This window comes from Coregonus clupeaformis, chromosome 26 (genome assembly GCF_020615455.1).
Source record: "Coregonus clupeaformis isolate EN_2021a chromosome 26, ASM2061545v1, whole genome shotgun sequence".
Lineage (NCBI taxonomy): Eukaryota > Metazoa > Chordata > Actinopteri > Salmoniformes > Salmonidae > Coregonus > Coregonus clupeaformis.
The window spans coordinates 33239578-33267006 of record NC_059217.1 but is presented as its reverse complement, the minus strand read 5'-3'; the positions used below and the strand labels follow the sequence as shown (position 1 = coordinate 33267006).

Below are 27429 nucleotides of genomic sequence, written 5' to 3'. Positions count from 1 at the left end.
GGAACATGAAGTTATTTAAAAAGACAGCTTAGGGAGCGGTATAAATGTACACAATTGTTACACGGAGGAAAATGGGAGGGTCATGCTTTTTCAATTTCAGTCAGGGGGAGGGTTTAGTATTATTATTTTTGTCCAGGGGAGGGTCATGTAATTTGTAATCAATTAAAAGGTATTGTTTCGTATTTGAGAATGAGTTGCTTATTATATCTCGAAGTGTGCCTGATAATGCCCGTCATTCCTGATTCTCTGCTGGGTGTGCAATATCAAGTGCGCCTAGTGTGGCCTCAATCAAATGATCCATAGCCTATACTATTGGCTATAGGCCTAGGCTATACGAAGAGGATGCTCAGCTAGGCACAGGGCAAAGTTAGATTTTGAAGAAAATGTACTTCCTTCCTGCGCTGCTGGGATGGTGTAGCCTATACTAGTGCCTTCAGAAAGTATTCACACCCCTAGACTTTTTCCACATTTTGTTTTGTTACAGCCTGAATATAAAATTGATTAAATTGAGATTTTGTGTCACTTGCCTACACACAAACACAATACCCCATAATGTCAAAGAATAATTGTTTTTTTAAACAAATTAATTAAAAATGAAAAGCTGAAATATCTTGAGTCAATAAGTATTCAATCCCTTTGTTATGGCAAGCCTAAATAAGTTCAGTAGTAGAAATGCGCTTAACAAGTCACAATAAGTTGCATGGACTGTGCAATAATAGTGTTTAACATGATTTCTGAATGACTACATCTCTGTACCCCACACATACTATTATCTGTAAGGTCCCTCAGTCAAGCATTGAATTTCAAACACAGATTCAACCAAAGACCAGGGAGGTTTCCCAATGCCTCACAAAGGGCACCTATTGGTAGATGGGTAAAAAAAAAAAACAGACATTGAAAATCTCTTTGAGCATGGTAAAGTTATAAATTACACTTTGGATGGTGTATCAATACACCCAGTCACTACAAAAATACAGGCGTCCTTCCTAACTCAGTTGCAGGAGAGGAAGGAAACCGCTCAGGGATTTCACCATGAGACCCATGGTGACTTTAAAACAGTTACAGAGTTTAATGGCTGTGATAGGAGAAAACTGAGGATGGATCAACAATATTGTAGTTACTCCACAATACTAACCGAAATGAGAGTGAAAAGAAGGAAGCCTGTACAGAATAAAAATATTCCAAAACATGCATCCTGTTTGCAATAAGGCACTAAAGTAAAACTGCAAAAAATGTGGCAAAGAAATTAACTTTATGTCCTGAATACCAAGTGATATATTTGGAGCAAATGCAACACATCACTGAGTACCACTCTTCATATTTTCAAGCATGGTGGTGGCTGGACCATGTTATGAGTATGCTTGTCATCGGCAAGAACTAGGGAGTTTTTTTTTAGGATACAAATAAACGGAATAGAGCTAAGCACAAGCAAAATCCTGGAGGAAACCCTGGTTCTGTATTCCAACAGACACTGGGACACAAATTCACCTTTCAGCAAGACAATAACCTACAACACAAGGCCAAATATACACTGGAGTTGCAAGAAAACATTTAAATGTTCCAGAGTGGCCTAGTTACAGTTTGGACTTAAAATGGCAGTCTAGCAATGATCAACAACCAACTTGACAGAGCTTGAAGAATTGTAAAAATAATAATGTACAATCCAGGTGTGCAAAGCTCTAAGAGACTTACCCAGAAAGACTCACAGCTGTAATCGCTGCCAAAGTTGACTCTAACATGTATTGACTCAGGGGTGTGAATACTTATGTAAATTCGATTTCTGAAAACATGTTTTGGCTTTGTCATTATGGGGTATTGTGTTTAGATGGGTTAGAGAGAAAAAAACGATTTAATCCATTTTGAATTCAGGCTGTAACACAACAAAATGTGGAATAAGTCAAGAGGTATGAATGAATACTTTCTGAAGGCACTGTAAAACTAGGCTACAATGCATTACACACTGCAATGGATAGGCTATCCCAATCATGAGCCCTGGCCAAAAAATTCAATATCTGTGTGTGCGGACTAGACCTACTGATGTCCTGTTCAGTTTGAGAGGGAAAGCGCAAAGATGAGGAGGACCGGAGGTAAGCTTGCTACTGCTATAATTGATTTAAGAAAAACAATATATGTTTCGTTGCCCATAATGAAGCTACAGTATTTATCAGTTATTGACCTCACAATAAGCCATATTCGAGTAATGTACATAACTTACATTACTATGAAGCGGCAGCCGCGGAGATGGACAGTGCATGGGTTGCTGAAAGTAGGCTAATTTGAGACAGCCTAATTCATTTAAGTAGTCTTCATTTTGATTTTACTTTAGGCTACTAACAACAAGAGGGCTTTGTGTTGGAGCCTATTTCTTCCTATTCAAGAAATACGAGGTAGGCCTTACCTGTTTGACAGACTAAATTATAGTCTACTATCCATAGACTTTGTCAGCCAATTCGTCACCATGCTAGCCTTAGATATCTGTGTCAGTGAAGGGCTTGGTGTGTTAAACCAAGGGCTCAAATTGGGGGGCATGTGAGGGTATTGTGGCTTATGTTAAAGAAAATGTCTAAAAGCATAGGCCTACCCCTTGTTAGCTTAACAATCAAATGAACCTGATTATATAAAGCGATCTATAATGACGCTTTAGTCCGCAATGCTAGAAACAAGCTGTAAAATGCAAGGGAAAGACGTGACTCCGATGTAAATGGGATATCTCTGGTTTGTCTCTATGACATTAAGAGGCTGCACTATAACCCTTCTTTAGCCGAGGAGACACATTTTTTAACTTTGTTTGGGAAGTCACTATCAATTCACGTTCAACATTTCAACAGGCTATTAAACAACATACTAACTCTAAAATCAGACAGTAGCAAGCCAGGTAGCCTAGGAACGAAATTGAATTATTTAGGCTATATTATTATTTAAAGGCTATAGCCTGACATTTAATAAATAAATAAATAAATAGTGAAGCACTTGTGACACGCTACAGGCTGGCAGGAGCGCTCAGCATTTCAACACAACAGCACTTCAACAACATGACTATACATTTCGCATTTAGGCTGTATAAAATGACATTTATTTTATTTTACTTATAAATCAATAATAATGAAACGAAAAATGCCTTATTAGGCTATACACAATTTCTACAGTGCCTTTGAATTCACTTTTAGAAACACGAGTTTGGCCAGTCCTTAGTTTGAGGATCATGTTGTGCGCTATGCATGCCTAGTTTATTAATTTAGCCTAGCAGATGCTCTTATATTTCCATGCCCTAATCATAGTCAACACCAAAACATTTTTTTACAACAATATCATGGAATAAAATAGAATCAATTAGAAAATGATCGTTTCCCAAATGAAAAAAAAGTTACAAGTGCATATAGGCCTACCTGATGATATGTGGTGTTAAAAAACAAATGGCTTTTTCTCAAATTCAATGATGATCATTTACATTTAAGTCATTTAGCGGACGCTCTTATCCAGAGCGACTTATAGTTAGTGAGTGCATACATTTTCATACTGGCCCCCCGTGGGAAACAAACACACAACCCTGGCGTTGCAAGCGCCATGCTCTACCAACTGAGCTACAGGGGACTATGACTATGATCAGATACTTTAGTTGTAACTGGTTCTGTTGCGCTACATTTTTACAGTTGATAGTCTAAGCCAGGGGTGTCAAACGTACGGCCCGCGGGCCGGATCAGGCCTGCAAACGGGTTTAATCCGGCCCGCGAGATGATTTTGAAAATAAAAAATTAAATTAAAATATTGTTATTAATTTTGTAAAGTATAAAAATGCGCTGCAATTTTTCAATAAAATAAACTGCTGTTCCAATTGCGTCCACTGGATGGCGCAATAGCAATTGTGTTAAGCAAGCAAACTGTTTGTACCGGGGCAGAGCAAGTAGGTCAAGCACGTGCAGCCAATGAGCTACTTTGTTTTGCCCGCAATATTCATTACGGCTTCTACTTTTAACATTATGTGCTTTGGCACCCTCATTGCCCCAATATGTCTCTGTCAAAAAAGAGAAAAGTGGACGCAGAGTGCAGAGTGTTCCAAGAAAAATTGTCATCCTATTTAATCACGGAATTGAATGGGAAAGCTGTATGTTTGGTGTGTTCAGAGCATGTTGCAGTGCTGAAAGAATATAACCTTACGTCGCCACTATGTGAGTCTTCATGCCGACAAATATGACAACTTTCAAGGACAGCGGAGATGAGAGAAGGTGAATGAACTGTTGGCGGGTCTGAAGAAACAGCAGTCTGTGTTTACTCACAGCCGAGACATCAGTGACGCTGCAGTGAAAGCTAGCTACCTCATTGCTAATGAAATCGCAGTGGCTTCAAAACCATTTAGTGAGGGTGAATTTGTACAAACATGCATGATGAAGGCAGCGGAGATTGTGTGCCCTGAAAAGCGGCAGGCTTTTGCAAATATCAGCCTGACAAGAAACACAGTTGCAGACAGGATTTCCGATCTTTCAGTGGATTTGGACAGCCAGTTGAAGCAAAAGTAAAGTCATTTATTGCGTTTTTCGGTTGCAATTGATGAAAGCACAGACATTACAGATGTTGCACAACTGGCCATTTTTTCATCCCGCGGAGTTGATGACACATTGACCGTCACCGAGGAGTTCGTGGAGTTTGTGCCGATGACAGATACAACGACAGCAGCTGATATTTTTACCGCACTCGTCGGCGCGCTGGACAGGGTCGGAGTGGACTGGTCCGCGCTGTCAGCCTGGCTACAAATGGTGCGCCCTCAATGATCGGGGAAAAAAGCAGGCGTTGTGACAAAGTTCAGAGAGAAAGTGCAATCTGCAAATGGAGGACGTGATTTTTTGACTTTTCACTGTATTTTGCACCAGGAGGCTTTGTGTTGCAAGTCATTAAAGATGGATAACGTCATGAAGGTGGTCATCCAAACTGTTAATTTCATCCGATCCAGAAGCCTGAATCACCGTCAGTTTGACAGCCTTCTCAGAGAGAAAGACCACATCTATGGCCTGCCATACCACACTGAGGTAAGATGGTTAAGCCGAGGTGCTGTGCTGAGCCGTTTCTTTGATTTACGAGAAGAAATTGAACAGTTCATGGAAGAAAAGGGCAAACCAGTTTTAGAATTTCATTCCGCAGAATGGATGCCGGACCTTGCATTTATGGTGGATGTTACAGAGCACCTGAATAACTTGAACAAACAGCTGCAAGGGCGCAACAAAGTTGTCACGCAGTATTATGACAGCATACGTTCTTTCAAGTTGAAGCTGTCATTGTGGGAGACGCTTAACTTGCCGGTGGTGATGCAGCTCACTTCCCCTGTCTGAAAAATGTGTGCGCGACCCAACATGTGGCAGACATGAAGCGGTTCAAAGATAAAATAACGGGACTGTTACGGGAGTTTGAGCAACGCTTTCAGATTTATGTTTATATGTTTTTATGTTGATGTGCTATTGTTTTTAATTGATTTTATTTTATTTGTATATTTAACCTATTCTTGACTCTGTGGTTCTTGCACTTGTTTGGGGAACAGGATTTCATTATTTTTATCTACATTTCTGCCTGAGAAATGACACCCTGATATAGTTCTGTGATCTGTGAAACAGTTCTGTTAATCACTGAGGCATTGTGTGTTTGTGTGTTCTTTTTCTTTAGAATTTTCAAATAAACTTGACGTGTTTTATGATTAATAGTGATGTTGTGCTTGTACTATTTTGGACACACTGTCCTCAGGCTCCAGCTTTATGTTGTATGTTGATCGTATTAAAACAAAGAAAACAATCTGAAGTTGTTGTTTTTAAGTTATATATATACACCATGATTTTTCCGGTCCGGCCCACTTGGGAATAGATTTTCCTCCATGTGGCCCCTGAGCTAAAATGAGTTTGCCACCCCTGGTCTAAGCTAAGAACGGTGCTAAAGTTGTCTATCATCTTTTTTAACAATAGCCTGTATACAAATCAAAATGTCTCCGGTGCTGCAACATGTGCTCATTTGTTGTCATCCTCTGTTGTGGTATTAAAAAAGATTCTGCTTGTCTCCAGTCATGTAAAATGACGTAAAATTGTATGAAATACGTTTATAAAAGGCTATTTTTTCTCAGAGAGCAAATAAGATGATAGATTCATGCAGTGCTTTTATTATAATGGAGATCTTTTCACCCCTACCCTTGTCTGCGGTGGTCTGCGAATCCACAACCTTCTAGCTACTTTGCCATGTAATGCTTACAAAACGATGAAAAACGGAATATCTAATATCTGTCCTAGGAGTGAGGGTAAACTCTAGGCATGTTCTCTGCTATGCACTTTGTGTTTTAATTATTATTTTTGGTATAGGGTAGGGTCACTTGTTTAAAAAAAAAAAGTGTTATGGGAGGTTCAGGTAAAAGTATATTTTACTGAAGGGAGGGCCATCTATTTTCATGTCAGAGAGGTCCGATTTTCTCCAGCTATCCCTCATTAACAATAACATACAGTCAGTCACTTATTGTTTTTCGTCAAAATGATGTATCTTCCACTTTCCTCTGCTGGACCGAATTCCGATCGCTGTCAGTGGTGCTGAATCCACTTCTAGGCTATATTTGCCTGTTTGTTGACATTTCAAGTGGCAAAGTCACTACTGGCCATATCAACGGCCAACGGCAATGGTAGGCTATAGCTACATACACTACCGTTCAAAAGATTGGGGTCACTTTGAAATGTCCTTGTTTTCGAAAGAAAAGCACAATTTTTGTCCATTAAAATAACATCAAATTGATCAGAAATACAGTTCTGAAACTCGTCAGTCTATTCTTGTTCTGAGAAATGAAGGCTATTCCATGCGAGAAATTGCCAAGAAACTGAAGATCTCGTACAACGCTGTGTACTACTCCCTGCACAGAACAGCGCAAACTGGCTGTAACCAGAATAAAAAGAGGAGTGGGAGGCCCCGGTGCACAACTGAGCAAGAGGACAAATACATTAGTGTCTAGTTTGAGAAACAGGCGCCTCACAGGTCCTCAACTGGCAGCTTCATTAAATAGTACCCACAAAACACCAGTCTCAACGTCAACAGTGAAGAGGCGACTCCGGGATGCTGACCTAGGCATCTACAGTAATTCAACGTAACTAAAAGTGTATGTGTACCTGTTGAAGGGGACCTCCTGCAGTATCCGGTCACTGCACAGAGAGAGCAGGCAATTCTTCTGCAACTGGAGAGAGAGGATCCAAGATGGCGGTCAGAGACCAAACAGAACAAAACACACACTCTGGCCTGGTCCTCAAATAGCCCCTAGCCCATCTGATTGCAGATGGGAAGAAAAAGGATACAGTGCCTTCGGAAAGTATTCAGACCCCTTGACTTTTTTCAGATTTTGTTACGTTACAGCTTTATTCTAAAATGGATTAAATAAATACAAATCCTCAGCAATCTACACACAATACCCCATAATGACAAAGCGAAAACAGGTTTTAATACATTTTACCAAATCTATTAAAAATAGAAAAACCTTATTAAAATAAGTATTCAGACTTTTTGCTATGAGACTCGAAATTGAGCTCAGGTGCATCCTGTTTCCATTGCTCATCCTTGAGATGTTTCTACAACTTGATTGGAGTCCACCTGTGGTAAATTCAATTGATTGGACATGATTTGGAAAGGCACACAACTGTCTATAAAAGGTCCCACAGTTGACAGTGCATGTCAGAGCAAACACCAAGCCATGAGGTCGAAGGAATTGTCTGTCGGATTGAGACAGGATTGTGTCGAAGGCACAGATCTGGGGAAGGGTACCAAAAACATTCTGCAGCATTGAAGATCCCCAAGAACACAGTCCCCGCCATCATTCTTAAATGGAAGAAGTTTGGAACCACCAAGACTCTTCCTAGAGCTGGCCGCCCGGCCAAACTGAGCAATCGGGGGAGAAGGGCCTTGGTCATGGAGGTGACCAAGAACCTGAAAGAGCTCTAGAGTTCCTCTGTGGAGATGGGAGAACCTTCCAGAAGGACAACCATCTCTTCAGCACTCCACCAATCAGGCCTTTTTGGTAGAGTGGCCAGACAGAATCCACACCTCAGTAAAAGGCACATGACAGCCCGCTTGGAGTTTGCCAAAAGGTACATAAAGACTCTCAGATCATGAGAAACAAGATTATCTGGTCTGATGAAACCAAGATTGAACTCTTTGGCCTGAATGCCAAGCGTCACATCTGGAGGAAACCTGGCACCATCCCTACGGTGAAGCATGGTGGTGGCAGCATAATGCTGTGGGGATGTTTTTCAGCGGCAGGGACTGGGAGACTAGTCAGGATCGAGGCAAAGATGAACGGAGCAAAGTACAGAGAGATCCTTGATGAAAACCTGCTCCAGACACCTCAGACTGGGGTGAAGGTTCACCTTCCAACAGGACAACGACCATAAGCACACAGCCAAGACAACGCAGGAGTGGCTTCGGGACAGGTCTCTGAATGTCCTTGAGTGGCCCAGGCAGAGCCTGGATTTGAACCCGATCAAATATCTCTGGAGAGACCTGAAAATAGCTGTGCAGCAACGCTCCCCATCCAACCTGACAGAGCTTGAGAGGGTCTGCAGAGAAGAATGGGAGAAATTCCCCAAATACAGGTGTGCCAAGCTTGTAGCATCATACCCAAGAAGACTCGAGGCTGTAATCGCTGCCAAAGGTGCTTCAACAAAGTACTGAGTAAAGGGTTTGAATACTTATGTAAATGTGATATTTCAGTTGTTTTTAAATGATAAATTATTAAAAATGTCTAAAAACCTGTTTTTGCTTTGTCATTATGGGGTATTGTGTGTAGTAGATTGATGAGGGGAAAAAAACAATTTAATCAATTTTAGAATAAGGCTTTAATGTAACAAAATGTGGAAAAAGTCAAGGGGTCTGAATACTTTCCGAAGGCACTGTATGTGTAAACAATATGACGGAGAAGGTGAGTGCGTGTGTGTGTGTGTGTACCTGTTGGTGGTTAGGGAAGGTCCTCATGGCCTCCAGCAGTAGTTGAGTGACTGTACCCAGCAGTCTAACAGGTATGCCCGCTGCCAGGTCCTGCTTGGTCAGGTTAAACACACATGCACTGGCTGCCAACTGGACGTTCAGGGTGGCAGGGTGGTTCTTCATCCCCAATAGTACCAACTAATGAGAAAGATAGAGGCAGAGAGAAATAGGGAGAAGAGAATAAATTACTTTATAAAAAGTTGTACCACTGACTAAGAGCCAGGCTGTAGTAAGATCTAGATTGAGGTGAAGGGTGGAGGAGACAGAATGACATAATGTGTGTGTGTGTGTGTACCTTGAGTATGTCAGGGCGTGGTTTCTCCATGACGTGTGTGAGACTGAAGAGATGAAACAGAGCCTCTCTGACAAAGCCCTCCCTCTCACTGTAGCGACGCAGCGCCTCACAGATCTGAGTCTCATTGGCCTCTCCTGTCACCTGCCACAGAAGACATACACACAACACGTAGTGTGCTGCTTCCTCTACACAAAGAAAACATAGCAAGAGAGACAAAGAGAGAGAGACAGCAAGACCCACCTTGAGGCTGCCCTTTCCATTGAGGAAGTTAGAGAAGCCAGCGTCTGTAGCCAGTAGACCAACAAAGGTCATCCCTGGACGCTCCTCTACAAACGCCTTGACCGCCGCATCTGTCACCTGGCATAACACACACACCAGGTAAACAATCTACACCAGGGGTCCCCAATTACATTCACCCGCGGGCCAAATTTTCCTTGAGCGGATGTTTGGGGGGCCAGAACATAGTTATAAATAATTTGTAAACTGCAAATTGACCGCAAGAGTCCCCAAAAGATTTAACATTTGATTATTAGATGCCTCTGTATTTATGAGTGGGGATACCTGGGAACAGATTTCATAAATGAAAATCACTTAGAGCTGATTCTTTTGTGATTTTACAGTCTTTATGTCCAACAGCAAAAACCACAAAATAATTTTTTTTATAGAATATATATATACAGTGGGGCAAAAAAGTATTTAGTCAGCCACCAATTGTGCAAGTTCTCCCACTTAAAAGGATGAGAGAGGCCTGTAATTTTCATCATAGGTACATGTCAACTATGACAGACAAAATGAGAAAAAAATTTCCAGAAAATCACATTGTAGGATTTTTTATGAATTTATTTGCAAATTATGGTGGAAAATAAGTATTTGGTCAATAAACAAAAGTTTCTCAATACTTTGTTATATACCCCTTGTTGGCAATGACACAGGTCAAACGTTTTCTGTAAGTCTTCACAAGGTTTTCACACACTGTTGCTGGTATTTTGGCCCATTCTTCCATGCAGATCTCCTCTAGAGCAGTGATGTTTTGGGGCTGTCGGCGGAGCAACACGGACTTTCAACTCCCTCCAAAGATTTTCTATGGGGGAGATCTGAGATGTGGAGACTGCTAGGCCATCCAGGACCTTTAAATGCTTCTTACGAAGCCACTCCTTCGTTGCCCGGGGTGTGTGTTTGGGATCATTGTAAAAGACCCAGCCACGTTTAATCTTCAATGCCCTTGCTGATGGAAGGAGGTTTTCACTCAAAATCTCGACGATACATGGCCCCATTCATTCTTTCCTTTACACGGATCAGTCGTCCTGGTCCTTTGGCAGAAAAACAGCCCCCAAAGCATGAAGTTTCCACCCCATGCTTCACAGTAGGTATGGTGTTCTTTGGATGCAACTCAGCATTCTTTTTGTCCTCCAAACACGATGAGTTGAGTTTTATCAAAAAGTTATATTTTGGTTTCATCTGACCATATGACATTCTCCCAATCCTCTTCTGGATCATCCAAATGCACTCTAGCAAATTTCAGACGGGCCTGGACATGTACTGGCTTAAGCAGGGGGACACGTCTGGCAATGCAGGATTTGAGTCCCTGGCGGAGTAGTGTGTTACTGATGTAGGCTTGTTACTTTGGTCCCAGCTCTCTGTTCCAGGTCTCTCCCCCTGTGGTTCTGGGATTTTTGCTCACCATTCTTGTGATCATTTGGACCCACGGGTGAGATCTTGCGTGGAGCCCCAGATCGAAGGAGATTATCAGTGGTCTTGGATGTCTTCCATTTCCTAATAATTGCTCCCACAGTTGATTTCTTCAAACCAAGCTGCTTACCTATTGCAGATGCAGTCTTCCTAGCCTGGTGCAGGTCTACAATTTTGTTTCTGGTGTCCTTTGACAGCTCTTTGGTCTTGACCATAGTGGAGTTTGGAGTGTGACTGTTTGAGGTTGTGGACAGGTGTCTTTTATACTGATAACAAGTTCAAACAGGTGCCATTAATACAGGTAACGAGTGGAGGACAGAGGAGCCTCTTAAAGAAGAGTAGTTACAGGTCTGTGAGAGCCAGAAATCTTGCTTGTTTGTAGGTGACCAAATACTTATTTTCCACCATAATTTGCAATTAAATTCATTAAAAACCTACAATGTGATTTTCTGGATTTTTTTTTCAATTTGTCTGTCATAGTTGACGGGTACCTATGATGAAAATGACAGGCCTCTCTCATCTTTTTAAGTGGGAGAACTTGCACAATTGGTGGCTGACTAAATACTTTTTTTCCCCACTGTGTATATATTATTATATATATATATATATATATATATATATATATATATATATATATATATATATATATATATATATATATATATATATATATATATATATATATATATATATATATATATATATATGTGTAGTATATTACATGTTTTTGATCGGGCCGCCTATTGGTGAACCCTGCCCTACACACACAGCCAGGTCTGCAATACACCCACTCACAACTCTAGTCAACTAAACTCATACTCTGTCTCCAGTACCTGTTTGCGTCCAGACACATCCAGCGAGACCAGAGCAGGCAGGATCCCAGGCTCACCCAGCAGCTGATGAGCCACATCTGATGTGAACTGTTTATCATCACTGATGTCCAGGTGCTGCATGGGTAGGTTCACACACAAAAGTATCAGAAGTAAACCCATTAGAGCACCGCAAGTAAAGTTCAGGGATAGCTAACAATCACAGTGACGGATCGCTAATAATGTTTCAGAAACTTGGCTCAGCAATGTACACTACATGACCAAAAGTATGTGGACACCTGCTTGTCGAACATCTCATTCCAAAATCATGGGCATTAATATGGAGTTGGTACCCCCTTTGCTGCTATAACAGCCTCCACTCTTCTGGGAGGGCTTTCCACTAGATGTTGGACATTGCTGCGGGGACTTGGTTCCATTCAGCCACAAGAGCATTAGTGAGGTCGGGCACTGATGTTGGGCGATTTGGCCTGGCTCGCAGTCAGCGTTCCAATTCATCCCAAAGGTGTTCGATGGGGTTGAGGTCAGGGCTTCCACACCGATCTTGACAAACCCTTTCTGTATGGACCTCGCTTTGTGCACGGGCGTATTGTCATGCTGAAACAGGAAAGGGCCTTCCCCAAACTGTTGCCACAAAGTTGGAAGCACAGAATCATCTAAAATGTCATTGTATCTTGTAGCGTTAAGATTACCCTTCACTGGAACTAAGGGATCTAGCCCGAACCATGAAAAACAGCCCCAGAACATTATTCCTCCTCCACCAAACTTTACAGTTGGCACTATGCATTGGGGCAGGTAGCGTTCTTGTGCTGACGTTGCTTCTAGAGGCAGTTTGGAACTTGGTAGTGAGTGTTGCAACAGAGGACAGATGATTCCTACGCGCTACGCGCTTCTGCACTCTGCGGTCCCGTTCTATGAGCTTATGTGGCTTACCACTTCACGGCTGAGCCGTTGTTGCGCCTAAACGTTTCCACTTCACAAAAACAGCACTTACAGTTGACCGGGACAACTCTAGCAAGGCAGAACTTTGACGAACTGACTTGTTGGAAAGGTGGCATCCTATGACGGTTCCCCGTTGAAAGTCACTGAGCTCTTCAGTAAGGCCATTCTACTGCCAATGTTTGTCTAAGGAGATTGCATGGTCGTGTGCTCAATTTTATACACCTGTCAGCAACGGGTGTGGCTGAAATTACCGAATCCACTAATTTAAACGGGTGTCCACATATTTTTGTATATATAGTGTATATGCTCTTTATAGTGGAGCAAATCAAGGCAGAACTTCATCATTAGAGCTGTCCCCATCCACCTGCAGTGCCTCCAGTTGTCCAATGACAGCCAGTAGCTGTGCAGTGCTCATCTCCAGCCTCTTCAGCTGGTGTAGTGTTAGTGACCTCAGCCTCTCTCTGAGACCCAGTAGAGGGTTGAGGTTGGTCACTGAGGTGTTGGACAGGTCCAGGCTCTCCAGGCGGGACAGGGAACACACGTCAGCCAGCCCAGAGTCGTAGAAATCCACATTGGCCAGGGAGAGGGAGCGGAGCCCCTGGAGAGAGCTGAAACAGTGACATGATGGTTCCTCCAGAGAGGACATGGTCAGACCTGTAAGGACCAACCGCTGCAAGCTCTCCTGGGGGGGAGAGGGAGAAGGGGGAGAGTGAGAGAAGGAGAGTGTTTGTGGGTGTCTGTACCTGCTGGAGGCTCTCTTATTAGTGTGTTTACCCGGCAGTGTTTGTTGGAGGCAAGGCCATGTAGTATGTCAGAGACGGTGAGGTCAGCGTTGACCCTGGCAGCGTCCAGCTCCAGCAGGCGGTGAGGACAGAGAGCTCTCTGGAACGCCTCGGCAGAGATACGGGCCGTACGGATACATGCACGACGCAGCCGGAGGTACTCACTGCTACGAAACACTCCTACTGTACTGTCATTCAACAGACCTGGAAACATACACACACACTTTTTTGTTAGAGCTGAGACAAAATCATTTAAGGAATGGAATTTGCCCATTACTGCTCTAGACACTGAATTAAATGCCTGTTTTGTGTTTTCTACTAATTATCAAAGTAAGGATCTGAGCTTGGATCTGTGACCGTTGACTACTTCATCCTCCTTGCTCACCTTCAGTGGCCATCTTAGCCAGCAGCTGGTCAGCTAGCTCCTGGGGAAACAGCAGAGAGTCTCTGAGACAGAGAGATCCATCAGCATGCTTCACACAGAACCTCTCCAGGTTCCTACTGACATAGGACAGACACAGGTCCGTCAGAGATGCAGGGGACGCCTCATCCTGGAACAAGTGCGCACACACAGCAAGAGATCACCATTAGACAATTATGTTCCCGCCACTTCCAGGCAGCATTCCCAAATCGCATACCAAGCGTTTAAATACCGTAGTTATAATGGCTAAGTTAAAATGGTCGCCAATGAGACCTGATATCCAGATACACCCAGGAGGTAGAGAATGTCTGGTGATGGTAAATTGTCAACAAAAAATAATAATAACGAGCACCTCCAGCTAAGAAAGGTTTAACTAGCCATCGTCGTGGATTACATTTCAGCAGATAACGTTACATAGTTACCTCGCTTGCTAGTTACCGATTTGCTCTCGAAAACACAAGGCATTATAATCAAGGCATTCTGCCTTATCCCAAAGTAGCTAGTTAGTGTCTATGAATAGGCTAGCTACCTGTATGCATTTTTCGAACAATGCACGATTGAATGTTAGAAAATGATAGCGATAAAAAACTCACCATGTTAAAAAAATTGCAGGCCATATCATGCACACAGTGATAGTTGAAACAGACGGGAAGGCTTGACACCTGACCAAAAATAAATATAGCTATAGGCTCGGTTTGTCTTGTTAACTTGCTACCTAGATAGCCTAATCTAGCTGAAAATAGTTGTTGCGAGGAGCTAACAACTAGCTAGCTGCTAGGTAACTTGTTGTTACGAAGATAGAAAATAGATGTTCCTGCAACGATGGATAGTTGTGAACATTTTCCGATTTCATTTTCAGACCATGTCCGTTAGTCAACAAGGCTGACACTTCTCTCTTAATCAACATACAGCCAGTTTGAACGTAAACATTCACCGGAGAAAACGATAGATCTAGCTATTTTTGTTAACAGACAGTAAACAAAGGTCATGACACAGGAAGTACATCACCGGCTAGGAACCTATTATTTACATTCTATGCTAGGAACAGCGCGCTTTCGAGAGGATAAATGTTGTCTAGTCCGTTTCAAAGGTTGTTGCATTATGGGGATACAAATTGTCCGACTGCGCCTACATGTTGATGTGATCAAAGGTCATGCGGTTTTTGATAAAGTCGCCTTCAAATCGCTGGTCATGACTAGAAGGGATCCAGCTTTTATGAGATAACCACAAAAGTATATTTGTTTTTATTTTTTTCTAACCCCTTCCCAAACCTTAACCTAATCTGTTGTGTTAATTCTCCAAACCTGCTACGAAAAGTCAAATCTGATGTTAATTTGACAAAAGGTAATGAATGACCTTCTGGCCATGACTGCAGTTGCTTCTCACCAACTGCAGCATGCAGTGTCACCTAGCTTCAGTGCTGCCAACTTTTGAATTAAGCTTGGATTGAGATTTGCTATTTAAATTTAATTGCCCCCTGGCACAACCCCAGTGGCGACCCGTCATGCAGGGTCATGTCACATATCAGTTCGCAAACAATGTAAAATATATATATATATATATATATATATATATATACTACCATTCAAAAGTTTGGGGTCACTTAGAAATGTCCTTGTTTTCGAAAGAAAAGCTATTTTTATGTCCATTAAAATAACTTCAAATTGATCAGAAATACAGTGTAGACATTATTAATGTTGTAAATGGCTATTGTAGCTGGAAACAGCTGATTTTTAATGGAATATCTACATAGGCATACAGAGGCCCATTATCAGCAACCATCAGTCCTGTGTTCCAATGGCACGTTGTGTTTGCTAATCCAAGTGTATTATTTTAAAAGGCTAATTGATCCTTAGAAAACCCTTTTGCAATTATGTTAGCACAGCTGAAAACTGTTGTGCTGATTAAAGAAGCAACAAAACTGGCCTTCTTGAGACTAGTTGAGTATCTGGAGCATCAGCAATTGTGGGTTTGATTACAGGCTCAAAATGGCCAGAAACAAATAACTTTCTTCTGAAACTCATCAGTCTATTCTTGTTCTGAGAAATGAATGCTATTCCATGTGAGAAATTGCCAAGAAACTGAAGATCTCGTACAACGCTGTGTACTACTCCCTTCACAGAATAGCGCAAACTGGCTCTAACCAGAATAGAAAGAGGAGTGGGAGGCCCTGGTGCACAACTGAGCACCAGGGCCTCCCACTGTTTTGTTTGCCCCACCAAGATTTACATGCTAAAATCGCCACTGCACAACCCCTAGATGGGCAGTCTGATGGTCTCCCCCCAAGGAAATGTGTATTGTTTTAAAGCTAATTTTCTGTCATTCCATGTATTTTGACATGGCTTAGGCCTATGTCCAGGGTGGAACATTTTAATAATATAAAGGTGTATTCAGGATGCTTTGAGCATTAAATGAATACTCAACATTTGACATCTTTGTTACTTTGAGATTTTTGGGTGATGAAATGTAAAGTATTATTTTTTAAACATATTATTGAGGTGGTTTGACACTTTATTCAGACAGTAATGAAATGAGATGGGGAGACATGCAAATGGGAGAAACAGTGGGAAGGTTGGAAGTAGGGATTGATTCCTGTTTTCAAGTGGAAAGTTTTATGCGACACATGCCGGGGAGTTTAACCACTTCACCAAGGCTCTGATCAATAAATACTAATATTAATGGTTAATGGCAGTGGGTAACCAAATCATAGATTGCAGTCTCCTTGTCCATAGATTGTTTTCAAGGTAAGGACACAAACATTTTGTAATTTGGGTAAACCCTGCTTGCGCTCCAGGAGGGTTGGCCACCCCTGATCTATGTTTCCCAAGTGCTGAGTGTTTGAAAATCTTCTTGTTCTAACAATTCATTTCTCTAAATCACCTGACCTTCAAGAAAAATCGAATGAATATTCAGGTGGTTTATGCCAACTAGTTGAAGATCCTTGCCATCATCTTACTCTACATAGACAAAATATGATGCGTTTATGAGTTGTGAGTCCTCCTACCATCTCTGCCTAGCATGTGCACAAATACTAAAATGTCCAAAAATTATATGAGGCCTGGAGCATTCAATATCCAATGCTTATTTGTATGACTTTTTCAAAACTGTCCATGAATTGCTGCAAAAATACATAGCCTCATACAGTTGAAGTCGGAAGTTTACATACACTTAGGTTGGAGTCATTAAAACGTTTTTCAACCACATGTTAACAAACTATAGTTTTGGCAAGTCGGTTAGGACATCTACTTTGCATGACACAAGTAATATTTCCAACAATTGTTTACAGACAAATTATTTCACCTATAATTCACTGTATCACAATTCTAGTGGGTCAGAAGTTTACAAACACTAAGTTGACTGTTCCTTTAAACAGCTTGGAAAATTCCAGAAAATTATGTCATGACTTTAGAAGCTTCTGATAGGTTAATTGACATCATTTGAGTCAATTGGAGGTGTACCTGTGGATGTATTTCAAGGCCTACCTTCAAACTCAGTGCCTCTTTGCTTGACATCATGGGAAAATCAAAACAAATCAGCCAAGACTTCAGAAAAAGAATTGTAGATCTCCACAAGTCTGGTTCATTTCCAAATGCCTGAAGGTACCACGTTCATCTGTACAAACAATAGTACAAAAGTATAAACACCATGGGACCACTCAGCCGTCATACCGCTCAGGAAGGAGATGCGTTCTGTCTCCTAGAGATGAACGTACTTTGGTGCGAAAAGTGCAAATCAATCCCAGAACAACAGCAAAGGACCTTGTGAAGATGATGGAGGAAACGGGTACAAAAGTATCTATATCCACAGTAAAACAAGTCCTATATTGACATAACCTGAAAGGCCGCTCAGCAAGGAAGAAGCCACTGCTCCAAAACCGCCATAAAAAAGCCAGACTACGGTTTGCAACTGCACATGGGGACAAAGATCGTACTTTTTGGAGAAATGTCCTCCGGTCTGATTAACAAAAATAGAACTGTTTGGCCATAATGACCATCGCTATGTTTGGAGGAAAAAGAACGAGGCTTGCAAGCCGAAGAACACCATTCCAACCGTGAAGCACGGGGGGTGGCAGCATCATGCTGTGGCGGTGCTTTCCTGCAGGAGGGACTGGTGCACTTCACAAAATAGATGGCATCATGAGGAAGAAGAATTATGTGGATATATTGAAGCAACATCTCAAGACGTCAGTCAGGAAGTTAAAGCTTGGTCGCAAATGGGTCTTCCAAATGGACAATGACCCCAAGCATTACATTTAAGTCATTTAGCAGACGCTCTTATTCAGAGCGACATGCAAAATGGCTTAAGGACAACAAAGTCAAGGTATTGGAGTGGCCATCACAAAGCCCTGACCTCAATCCTATAGAAAATGTGTGGGCAGAACTGAAAAACGTGTGCGAGCAAGGAGGCCTACAAACCTGACTCAGTTACACCAGCTCTGTCAGGAGGAATGGGCCAAGATTCACCCAACTTATTGTGGGAAGCTTGTGGAAGGCTACCCGAAACGTTTGACCCAAGTTAAACAATTTAAAGGCAATGCTACCAAATACTAATTGAGTGGATGTAAACTTCTGACCCACTGGGAATGTGATGAAATAAATAAAAAGCTGAAATAAATAATTATCTCGACTATTATTCGGACATTTCACATTATTAAAATAAAGTGGTTATTTTTTTTATTTTTTTGGGGGGGGGGGTGGATCAGCTTAATATTGCAGATAGATTGAATCTTCTATCAATGTAATTGTCTGCATCACTTCCAATCCCCCATGTTTTTTTTATATATTGTGATGTCACGAGAGGCTACACAGCTTTCAGCGGGATTGCTCAAGTAGTGCAAGGAGACCAGGTTCAACCAAAACAAGGATTTTATTAAAGGTCTTGGGAAACTAACGAAAGTATAACACAATTCTGTTCTCTGGTGGCTCTTTAAGGGTTAACAGTTCAGGGATGTCTCTTCCACATCCAAAATCATAACTCTCCCTCGCTCAAATAACTCTCCCTAGTCTTACTGTATTCCACGTTGCAGCTAGTGGCCAACCCAGCAAAACGTCCTTCCAAATGTCCCACACGTATTTCCACAGGTGCATATATCCAAAGGTGAGTATTTCCCAAAGGTAAGTATCTCCAAATCCTTATATTCCTCTGGAAGTGGACGTGCAGCACTCTTGTCCTCCAAGAGAGCCCAGCTCGGAGACTGTGTCTCTTCCTTCCCAAACCTTCAGCTCATCAGCTCCTCATTTGTTTCAGCTGCGTGGGAAGATTGGCCATAGAGGGGTGGAGTTCCCGACCATACCAGCAGATGGAGCCATAGCTGTCTGGGTTTGCAGCCACCTCAGGGGGATGTAACGTCCCTCCAGGACACAGCCTCTCGTGACATCACACATCCCCTCCTCGGGACCGACGTCCTCGTCGGGGTAAAGGCAGCGAAGAAGGCATCACGCCGGGAGAGGGGCGTCCGCATTGCCGTGGTGCTTGCCAGCCTGCTCTCTCTTCCACTCCTCCAACTCTAGGACCAGGGACTCAGCCTCCTGTTGTCTCTCCTTGAGTTTCTTACTGAACGGCATCAGCCTTGGTTTTAGCAGAGTTTAGCTTCTGTTGAGCAGCTTTCAGTTCCTTCTCTCTCTCTGCCTCGCATTCTTCATCTTGTTCTCCAACACCTTGTACTTCTCCTCTGCCTTCTTCTGGACCTCCTTACTACTGCGCAGGGTCTCCTCACACTCCTCGATGGTCCTGCGCAGCCTCTCCAGCTCCTCCTGTTGCTTAGGAAGGAGCTCTGTTGGAGTTTAGCCTGGAGGATATCTAACTCTTCTGTCTTCATGTCTAACTGTTGCTTTAACAAACGATACCTCTCAGCGGTCCCCTTCAGACCAGACAGTTCTTTGTCCAGATTCTGTAGCTCCGTCTCTGTGTCGGTCTGGGCACCTGCCATCCCTATCAAAGCCCGGGCGGGAGTGAGTAACTCGGAGGATTGCACGGAGCCTTCCCAGGATGAGTCTTGCCTCTCCGTTTCCCGAGGTACTCAAGGTTATCCTCTCCTGAGACTCTCTCCAGAGTGGGTAAAGGCTGGGCAGTCTCGTCCAATTAGGACAGGGACGGGGAGGGAATCAACCACCCCGCCGTCGTGTGTATGGTTCCCGTGTGCTGGTCATTGTAAGTTCAGTAATGGGGTATTCTCTGGTGTCCCCATGGACACAGGAAACTGGGAGGACTTTCCCCGGGGTCAGACACGTTGGGCCCACCAAATCCCACGCACCAGGGTGGCCCGGCTACCAGAATCCAGTAAGGCCTCCACATCATGGTGATTCACAGTTACCGGGCAGGTGGGGGGGTCGATCTGGGCCGCCATCTACGACTCCCAAGAGCGAGGCAAAACGGTGTGTGGGTGCTGAGCTGGAGGACTCCGTGTGGGCATAGGGTTCATCGGCTGGTTTCCCACACTGCCAGGAGATATGTCCCATCTCCCCACACACCGGTAACACTGTCGAAGTTTCCCCCTCCTGGTGTACTCTTCTTGGACCCGCTGGTTTCTGGCTCCCCCTGGAGCCGGGATAAGTCCCTGACGTGGCTGGGTTCGAGACCTTGGGGTCCCTTTGGACGGGTTCTTCCCATTTGTGGTGGGGCCGCCCTCCTGGGGTCTTTTCGGGAAGCATTCAGCATCTCCGCTGTGGCCTGGTACTTTTCCACAGCTTCACGGTCAGATCAGCCGTGGTCAAGGCCTGTTGACTGATGAACCGTTTTGCCTCATAAGGCAGGGCGCGTGAGGTAACGATCCACCACAACGGCCTCCACCACCGCCGCTGCTGTATTCCTCTGCGGATCCAGCCATTTCCTTGCGATTCGGACAAGTTCATGCATCTGCGCCGAGGAGGTTGGTCTGGTTGGAAGGTCCAGCCGTGAGCGCTGGGCCATACCAAACTTTGTGAGTCCATATCTGCTGAGGGATCTCAGACTTCAGGGCATCATAGTCAGTAACCTGGTCAGGGCCCAGGTCCCGGACAGCATTCAGCGATTCCCGGTTAGAAAGGGGGCTAACAGACCAACCCACTGTTGCTTGGGCCAGGCTTCCCTAGTGGCCGTGGCCTCAAATGCATGCAGGTATGCCTCAATGTCATCGGTAGCTCCCATCTTAGATATAAAGTCACTTGCCTTTATTGGGCGGGTATTTTGGACCACCCTCTGTCTCTGCAACTGCAATTCCTCTGCCTTCAGAAGGTTGGCTTTCTTTTGCTCCTCCAAGAGAGCCACGTTTGCCTTGCATCTGGGCTTGCTGGCCAGCAACAAGGGCTTTCAATATGTCCTCCCATTTCAGTGGCGGGAGCCTACGGCCAACTTGGAAAACTGGGTGATCAAACCTTCGGTATCCTCCTCGACATGCACTATTAACGCTAGGCGTGCCCGATTCTCCACCATCTGTGATGTCACGAGAGGCTACACAGCTTTCAGCGGGATTGCTCAAGTAGTGCAAGGAGACCAGGTTCAAACCAAAACAAGAATTTTTATTAAAGGTCTTGGGAAACTAACGAAAGTATAACACAATTCTGTTCTCTGGTGGCTCTTTTAGGGTTAACAGTTCAGGGATGTCTCTTCCACATCCAAAATCATAACTCTCCCTCGCTCAAATAACTCTCCCTAGTCTTACTGTATTCCACGTTGCAGCTAGTGGCCAACCCCAGCAAAACGTCCTTCCAAATGTCCCACACGTATTTCCACAGGTGCATATATCCAAAGGTGAGTATTTCCCAAAGGTAAGTATCTCCAAATCCTTATATTCCTCATGGAAGTGGACGTGCAGCACTCTTGTCCTCCAGAGAGCCCAGCTCGGAGACTGTGTCTCTTCCCTTCCCAAACCTTCAGCTCATCAGCTCCTCATTTGTTTCAGCTGCGTGGGAAGATTGGCCATAGAGGTATATATATATATATATAATCACCTTTATTACTTTTCAACCCCGCCATCCTTTCCCTACTTGGGGAGTTAATTAGTGAACAACAATGCCCAGGCCTCTACTTCCGGTCTATACTTACTATCTACACCTTATGGACACAGTTAATTTTACAATAATTCTATTATATATTATTATTTTTTATTTTTTTGCTCCTGAACTTCTTCTACTCTCAACCTCTCCGATCATTTTCATGATGTCCATCCGGTTTGCTTCTATATGCCATATCTTTCTAACTGTGCTCTTTCCCAAAAGCTCCCAACATACAACCTATATACTTATTATGGACACAGTATGCTTACATTATTAGCTATCTTTGTTATTATTAGTCCCATCCTCCAACTCTATTCAATACCTCCCATCTATCTCTTAACACCATCCATATAGGATTTCTATTTGCCATATATATTTCAACCGTACTGTGATGTTTTACAAAAGTTCTGAACCTTTCTATTCTCATTGCTTCTACAGATTGTGAATTAAAAATAAACATTTTTGCTAAAAGTATTATTATATTATTGATTGATTGACTATGACTTTTCAGATCACCCAGTAATGCTATCTGCAAGGTTAACTCCAGGTAAATATTGCAATCCTTTAGCCATTCCTGGACCTGTGTCCAAAAACAAGCTACAAATGGACAGAACCAAAACAAATGATCTAATGATTCTGCCTCTTCACAGCAAAATCTGCAGAGCTGGGAAGATTGTATCCCCCATATAAATAACATTCTATTGGTAGCAAGAATTTTATATAATAATTTAAATTGAAAGATTCTAATTTTTGAATCCGGTGTCGTTTTGTGTGTCAGTTCATAAACACTATGCCATGGGATCGGTACGTCAAAAATCTCTTCCCAACTATTTTGCAATCTATATGGGACGGCTGTCAATCCTTTGGTCCTTAAGTGAAACTGATCAGTAGTGATCTTAACTGACCTAAGACAGGGAATTTTTACTAGGATTAAATGTCAGGAATTGTGAAACTGAGTTTAAATGTATTTGGCTAAGGTGTATGTAAACTTCCGACTTCAACTGTATGAAATGAGTATAACAGTATTTAAACATTATTAAAGTGACCAGTGATTCCATGTCTATGTACACAGAGCAGCAGCCTCTAAGGTGCAGGGTTGAGTAAATGGGTGGTAGCCGGCTAGTGATGGCTATTTAACAGTCTGATGGCCTTGAGATAGAAGCTCTTTTTCAGTCTCTCGGTCCCAACTTTGATGCACCTGTACTGACCTTGCCTTCTGGATGATAGTGGTGTAAACAGGCCGTGGCTCGGGTGGTTGATGTCCTTATTGATCTTTTTGGCTTTCCTGTGATTTCGGGTGCTGTAGGTGTCCTGGAGGGCAGGCAGTGTGCCCCGGTGATGCGTTGGTAAGACGGCACCACCCTCTGGAGAGCCCTGCAGTTGTGGGCGGTGCAGTTGCCATACCAAGTGGTGATACAGCCCTACATGATTCTCTCAATTGTGCATCTGTAAAAGTTAGAGGGTCTTAGGGGCCAAGCCTAATTTCTTCAGCCTCCTGAGGTTGAAGAGGCGCTGTTGTGCCTTCTTCACCACACTGTCTGTGTGGGTGGACCATTTCAGATTGTCAAATCAAATCAAATCAAATTGTATTGGTCACATGCGCCGAATACAACAGGTGCAGACATTACAGTGAAATGCTTACTTACAGCCCTTAACCAACAGTGCATTTATTTTAAACAAAAAAAGTAAAAATAAAACAACAACAAAAAAAGTGTTGAGAAAAAAAGAGCAGAAGTAAAATAAAATAACAGTAGGGAGGCAATATATACAGGGGGGTACCGGTGCAGAGTCAATGTGCGGGGGCACCGGCTAGTTGAGGTAGTTGAGGTAATATGTACATGTGGGTAGAGTTAAAGTGACTATGCATAAATAATTAACAGAGTAACAGCAGCGTAAAAAGGATGGGGTGGGGGGGCAGTGCAAATAGTCCGGGTAGCCATGATTAGCTGTTCAGGAGTCTTATGGCTTGGGGGTAGAAGCTGTTGAGAAGTCTTTTGGACCTAGACTTGGCACTCCGGTACCGCTTGCCGTGCGGTAGCAGAGAGAACAGTCTATGACTAGGGTGGCTGGAGTCTTTGACAATTTTGAGGGCCTTCCTCTGACACCGCCTGGTATAGAGGTCCTGGATGGCAGGAAGCTTGGCCCCAGTGATGTACTGGGCCGTACGCACTACCCTCTGTAGTGCCTTGCGGTCGGAGGCCAAGCAGTTGACATACCAGGCGGTGATACAACCAGTCAGGATGCTCTCGATGGTGCAGCTGTGGACCCATGCCAAATCTTTTCAGTCTCCTGAGGGGGAATAGGCTTTGTCGTGCCCTCTTCACGACTGTCTTGGTGTGTTTGGACCATGATAGTTCGTTGGTGATGTGGACACCAAGGAACTTGAAGCTCTCAACCTGTTCCACTACAGCCCGTCGATGAGAATGGGGGCGTGCTCAGTCCTCTTTTTTTTCCTGTAGTCCACAATCATCTCCTTTGTCTTGGTCACGTTGAGGGAGAGGTTGTTGTCCTGGCACCACACGGCCAGGTCTCTGACCTCCTCCCTATAGGCTGTCTCATCGTTGTCGGGTGATCAGGCCTACCACTGTTGTGTCGTCGGCAAACTTAATGATGGTGTTGGAGTCGTGCCTGGCCATGCAGTCATGGGTGAACAGAGAGTACAGGAGGGGACTGAGCACGCACCCCTGAGGGGCCCCCGTGTTGAGGATCAGTGTGGCAGATGTGTTGTTACCTACCCTTACCACCTGGGGGCGGCCCGTCAGGAAGTCCAGGATCCAGTTGCAGAGGGAAGTGTTTAGTCCCAGGATCCTTAGCTTAGTGATGAACTTAGAGGGCACTATGGTGTTGAATGCTGAGCTGTAGTCAATGAATAGCATTCTCACGTAGGTGTTCCTCTTGTCCAGGTGGAAAAGGGCAGTGTGGAGTGCAATAGAGATTGCATCATCTGTGGATCTGTTGGGGCGGTATGCAAATTGGAGTGGGTCTAGGGTTTCTGGGATAATGCTGTTGATGTGAGCCATGACCAGCCTTTCAAAGCACTTCATGGCTACAGACGTCAGTGCTACGGGTCGGTAGTCATTTAGGCAGGTTATCTTAGAGTCCTTGGGCACGGGGACTATGGTGGTCTGCTTGAAACATGTTGGTATTACAGACTCAGTCAGGGACATGTTGAAAATGTCAGTGAAGACACTTGCCAGTTGGTCAGCACATGCTCGGAGTACACGTCCTGGTAATCCGTCTGGCCCTGCGGCCTTGTGAATGTTGACCTTCTTAAAAGTCTTACTCACATCGGCTACGGAGAGCGTGATCACCTAGTCATCCGGAACAGCTGGTGCTCTCATGCATGCTTCAGTGTTGCTTGCCTCGAAGCGAGCATAGAAGTGGTTTAGCTCGTCTGGTAGGCTTGTGTCACTGGGCAGCTCGCGGCTGTGCTTCCCTTTGTAGTCTGTAATAGTTTTCAAGCCCTGCCACATCCGACGAGCGTCAGAGCCAGTGTAGTACGATTCAGTCTTAGTCCTGTATTGACTCTTTGCCTGTTTGATGGTTCGTCGGAGGGCATAGCGGGATTTCTTATAAGCGTCCGGGTTAGTCCCGTTCCTTGAAAGCGGCAGCTCTACCCTTTAGCTCAGTGCGGATGTTTCTTGTAATCCATGGCTTCTGGTTGGGGTATGTACGTACGGTCACTGTGGGGACGACATCATCGATGCACTTATTGATGAAGCCAGTGACTGATGTGGTGTACTCCTCAATGCTGTCTGAAGAATCCCGGAACATGTTCCAGTCTGTGCTAGCAAAACAGTCCTGTAGCTTAGCATCTGCGTCATCTGACCACTTTTTATTAACCGAAAGTCACTGGTGCTTCCTGCTTTAGTTTTTGCTTATAAGCAGGAATCAGGAGGATAGAGTTATGGTCAGATTTGCCAAATGGAGGGCGAGGGAGAGCTTTGTATGCGTCTCTGTGTGTGGAGTAAAGGTGGTCTAGAGTTTTTTTTCCTCTGGTTGCTCATTTAACATGCTGGTAGGAAATTAGGTAGAACGGATTTAAGTTTCCCTGCATTAAAGTCCCCGGCCACTAGGGAGCGCTGCATCTGGATGAGCGTTTTCCTGTTGATTTATGGCCTTGTACAACTCATTCAGTGCAATCTTAATGCCAGCATTGGTTTGTGGTGGTAAATAGACAGCTATGAAAATATAGATGAAAACTCTCTTGGTAAATAGTGTGGTCTACAGCTTATCATAAGATACTCTACCTCAGGCGAGCAAAACCTAGAGACTTCCTTAGTATTTGATTTTGTGCACCAGCTGTTGTTTACAAATATACACAGACCGCCACCCCTTGTCTTACCGGAGTCAGCCGTTCTATCCTGCTGATGTAGCGTATAGCCCGCTAGCTGTATGTTATCCATGTCGTCGTTCAGCCACGACTCGGTGAAACATAAGATATTACAGTTTTTAATGTCCCGTTGGTAGGATAACCGTAATCTTAGGTCATCCAATTTGTTATCCAATGATTGAAGATTGGCTAATAGGATTGATGGAAGAGGCAGTTTACTCGCTCGCCGTTGGATCCTTACAAGGCACCCCGATCTACGTCCACGATATCTCCGTCTCTTCCTCATGCGAATGACGGGGATTTGGGCCTTGTCGGGTGTCTGTATGATATCCTTCACGGCCGCCTCGTTGAAGAAAAAATCTTCGTCCAATACGAGGTGAGTAATCGCTGTCCTGATATCCAGAAGCTCTTTTTGGTTATAAGAGATGATGGCAGAAACATTATGTACAAAATAAATTACAAATAACGCGGAAAAACACACATAATAGTACAATTGGTTAGAGGGCTGTAAAACGTGATGTGTACAGCAAGGAACTTGAAGCTTTTCACTTTCTCCACTGCGGTCCCTTCGATGTGGATAGGGACGTGCTCCCTCTGCTGTTTCCTGAAGTCCACGATCAGCTCCTTCATTTTGTTGAGGGAGAGGGAATTTTCCTGGCACCACTCCGCCAGGCCCCTCACTTCCTCCCTGTAGGCTGTCTTGTCATTGTTGGTAATCAGGCCTACTGCTGTTGTGTCATCTGCGAACTTGATGATTGAGTTGGAGGCGTGCGTGGCCACGCAGTCATGGGTGAACAGGGAGTACAGGAAGGGGCTGAGCACGCACCCTTGTGGGGCCCCAGTGTTGAGGATCAGCGTAGTGGAGGTGTTGTTTCCACTTCATCAGGAAGTCCAGGACCCAGTTGCACAGGGCAGGGTTCAGACCCAAGGCCCCGAGCTTAATGGTTAATGAACAGCATTCTTACATAGGTATTCCTCTTGTCCAGATGGGATAGGGCAGTGTGCAGTGCAATGGCGATTGCATGGTCTGTGGCTCTATTGGGGCGGTATGCAAATTGAAGTGGGTCTAGGGTGTCAGGTAAGGTGGAGGTGATATGATCCTTAACTAGCCTCTCAAAGCACTTCATGATGACAGAAGTGAGTGCTATGGGGCTATAGTCATTTAGGGATCATAGGTTAACACGC

General features: G+C 43.9%; 1 protein-coding gene across 3 annotated transcripts in view; it reads right to left on the bottom strand.

Moving 5' to 3' along the window:
* Nucleotides 1-15087, bottom strand: part of LOC121540202 (protein zyg-11 homolog) — a 36532-nt gene extending 21445 nt beyond the window's left edge. For 2 of the 3 annotated variants that reach the window (XM_041848890.2, XM_041848891.1), the window contains exons 1-9: nucleotides 14532-15087; nucleotides 13903-14068; nucleotides 13510-13721; nucleotides 13100-13417; nucleotides 11800-11913; nucleotides 9518-9634; nucleotides 9278-9418; nucleotides 8944-9120; nucleotides 7119-7183 (exon numbers count right to left, since the gene is read on the bottom strand). In XM_041848890.2, the coding sequence (XP_041704824.1) occupies nucleotides 7119-7183; nucleotides 8944-9120; nucleotides 9278-9418; nucleotides 9518-9634; nucleotides 11800-11913; nucleotides 13100-13417; nucleotides 13510-13721; nucleotides 13903-14068; nucleotides 14532-14555 (1334 nt within the window). In that variant the 5' untranslated portion in view covers nucleotides 14556-15087. The remainder of the gene's footprint in view (nucleotides 1-7118; nucleotides 7184-8943; nucleotides 9121-9277; nucleotides 9419-9517; nucleotides 9635-11799; nucleotides 11914-13099; nucleotides 13418-13509; nucleotides 13722-13902; nucleotides 14069-14531) is intronic. The other variant, XM_041848892.1, reaches the window with a different exon arrangement.
* Nucleotides 15088-27429: the final 12342 nt, after the last annotated feature.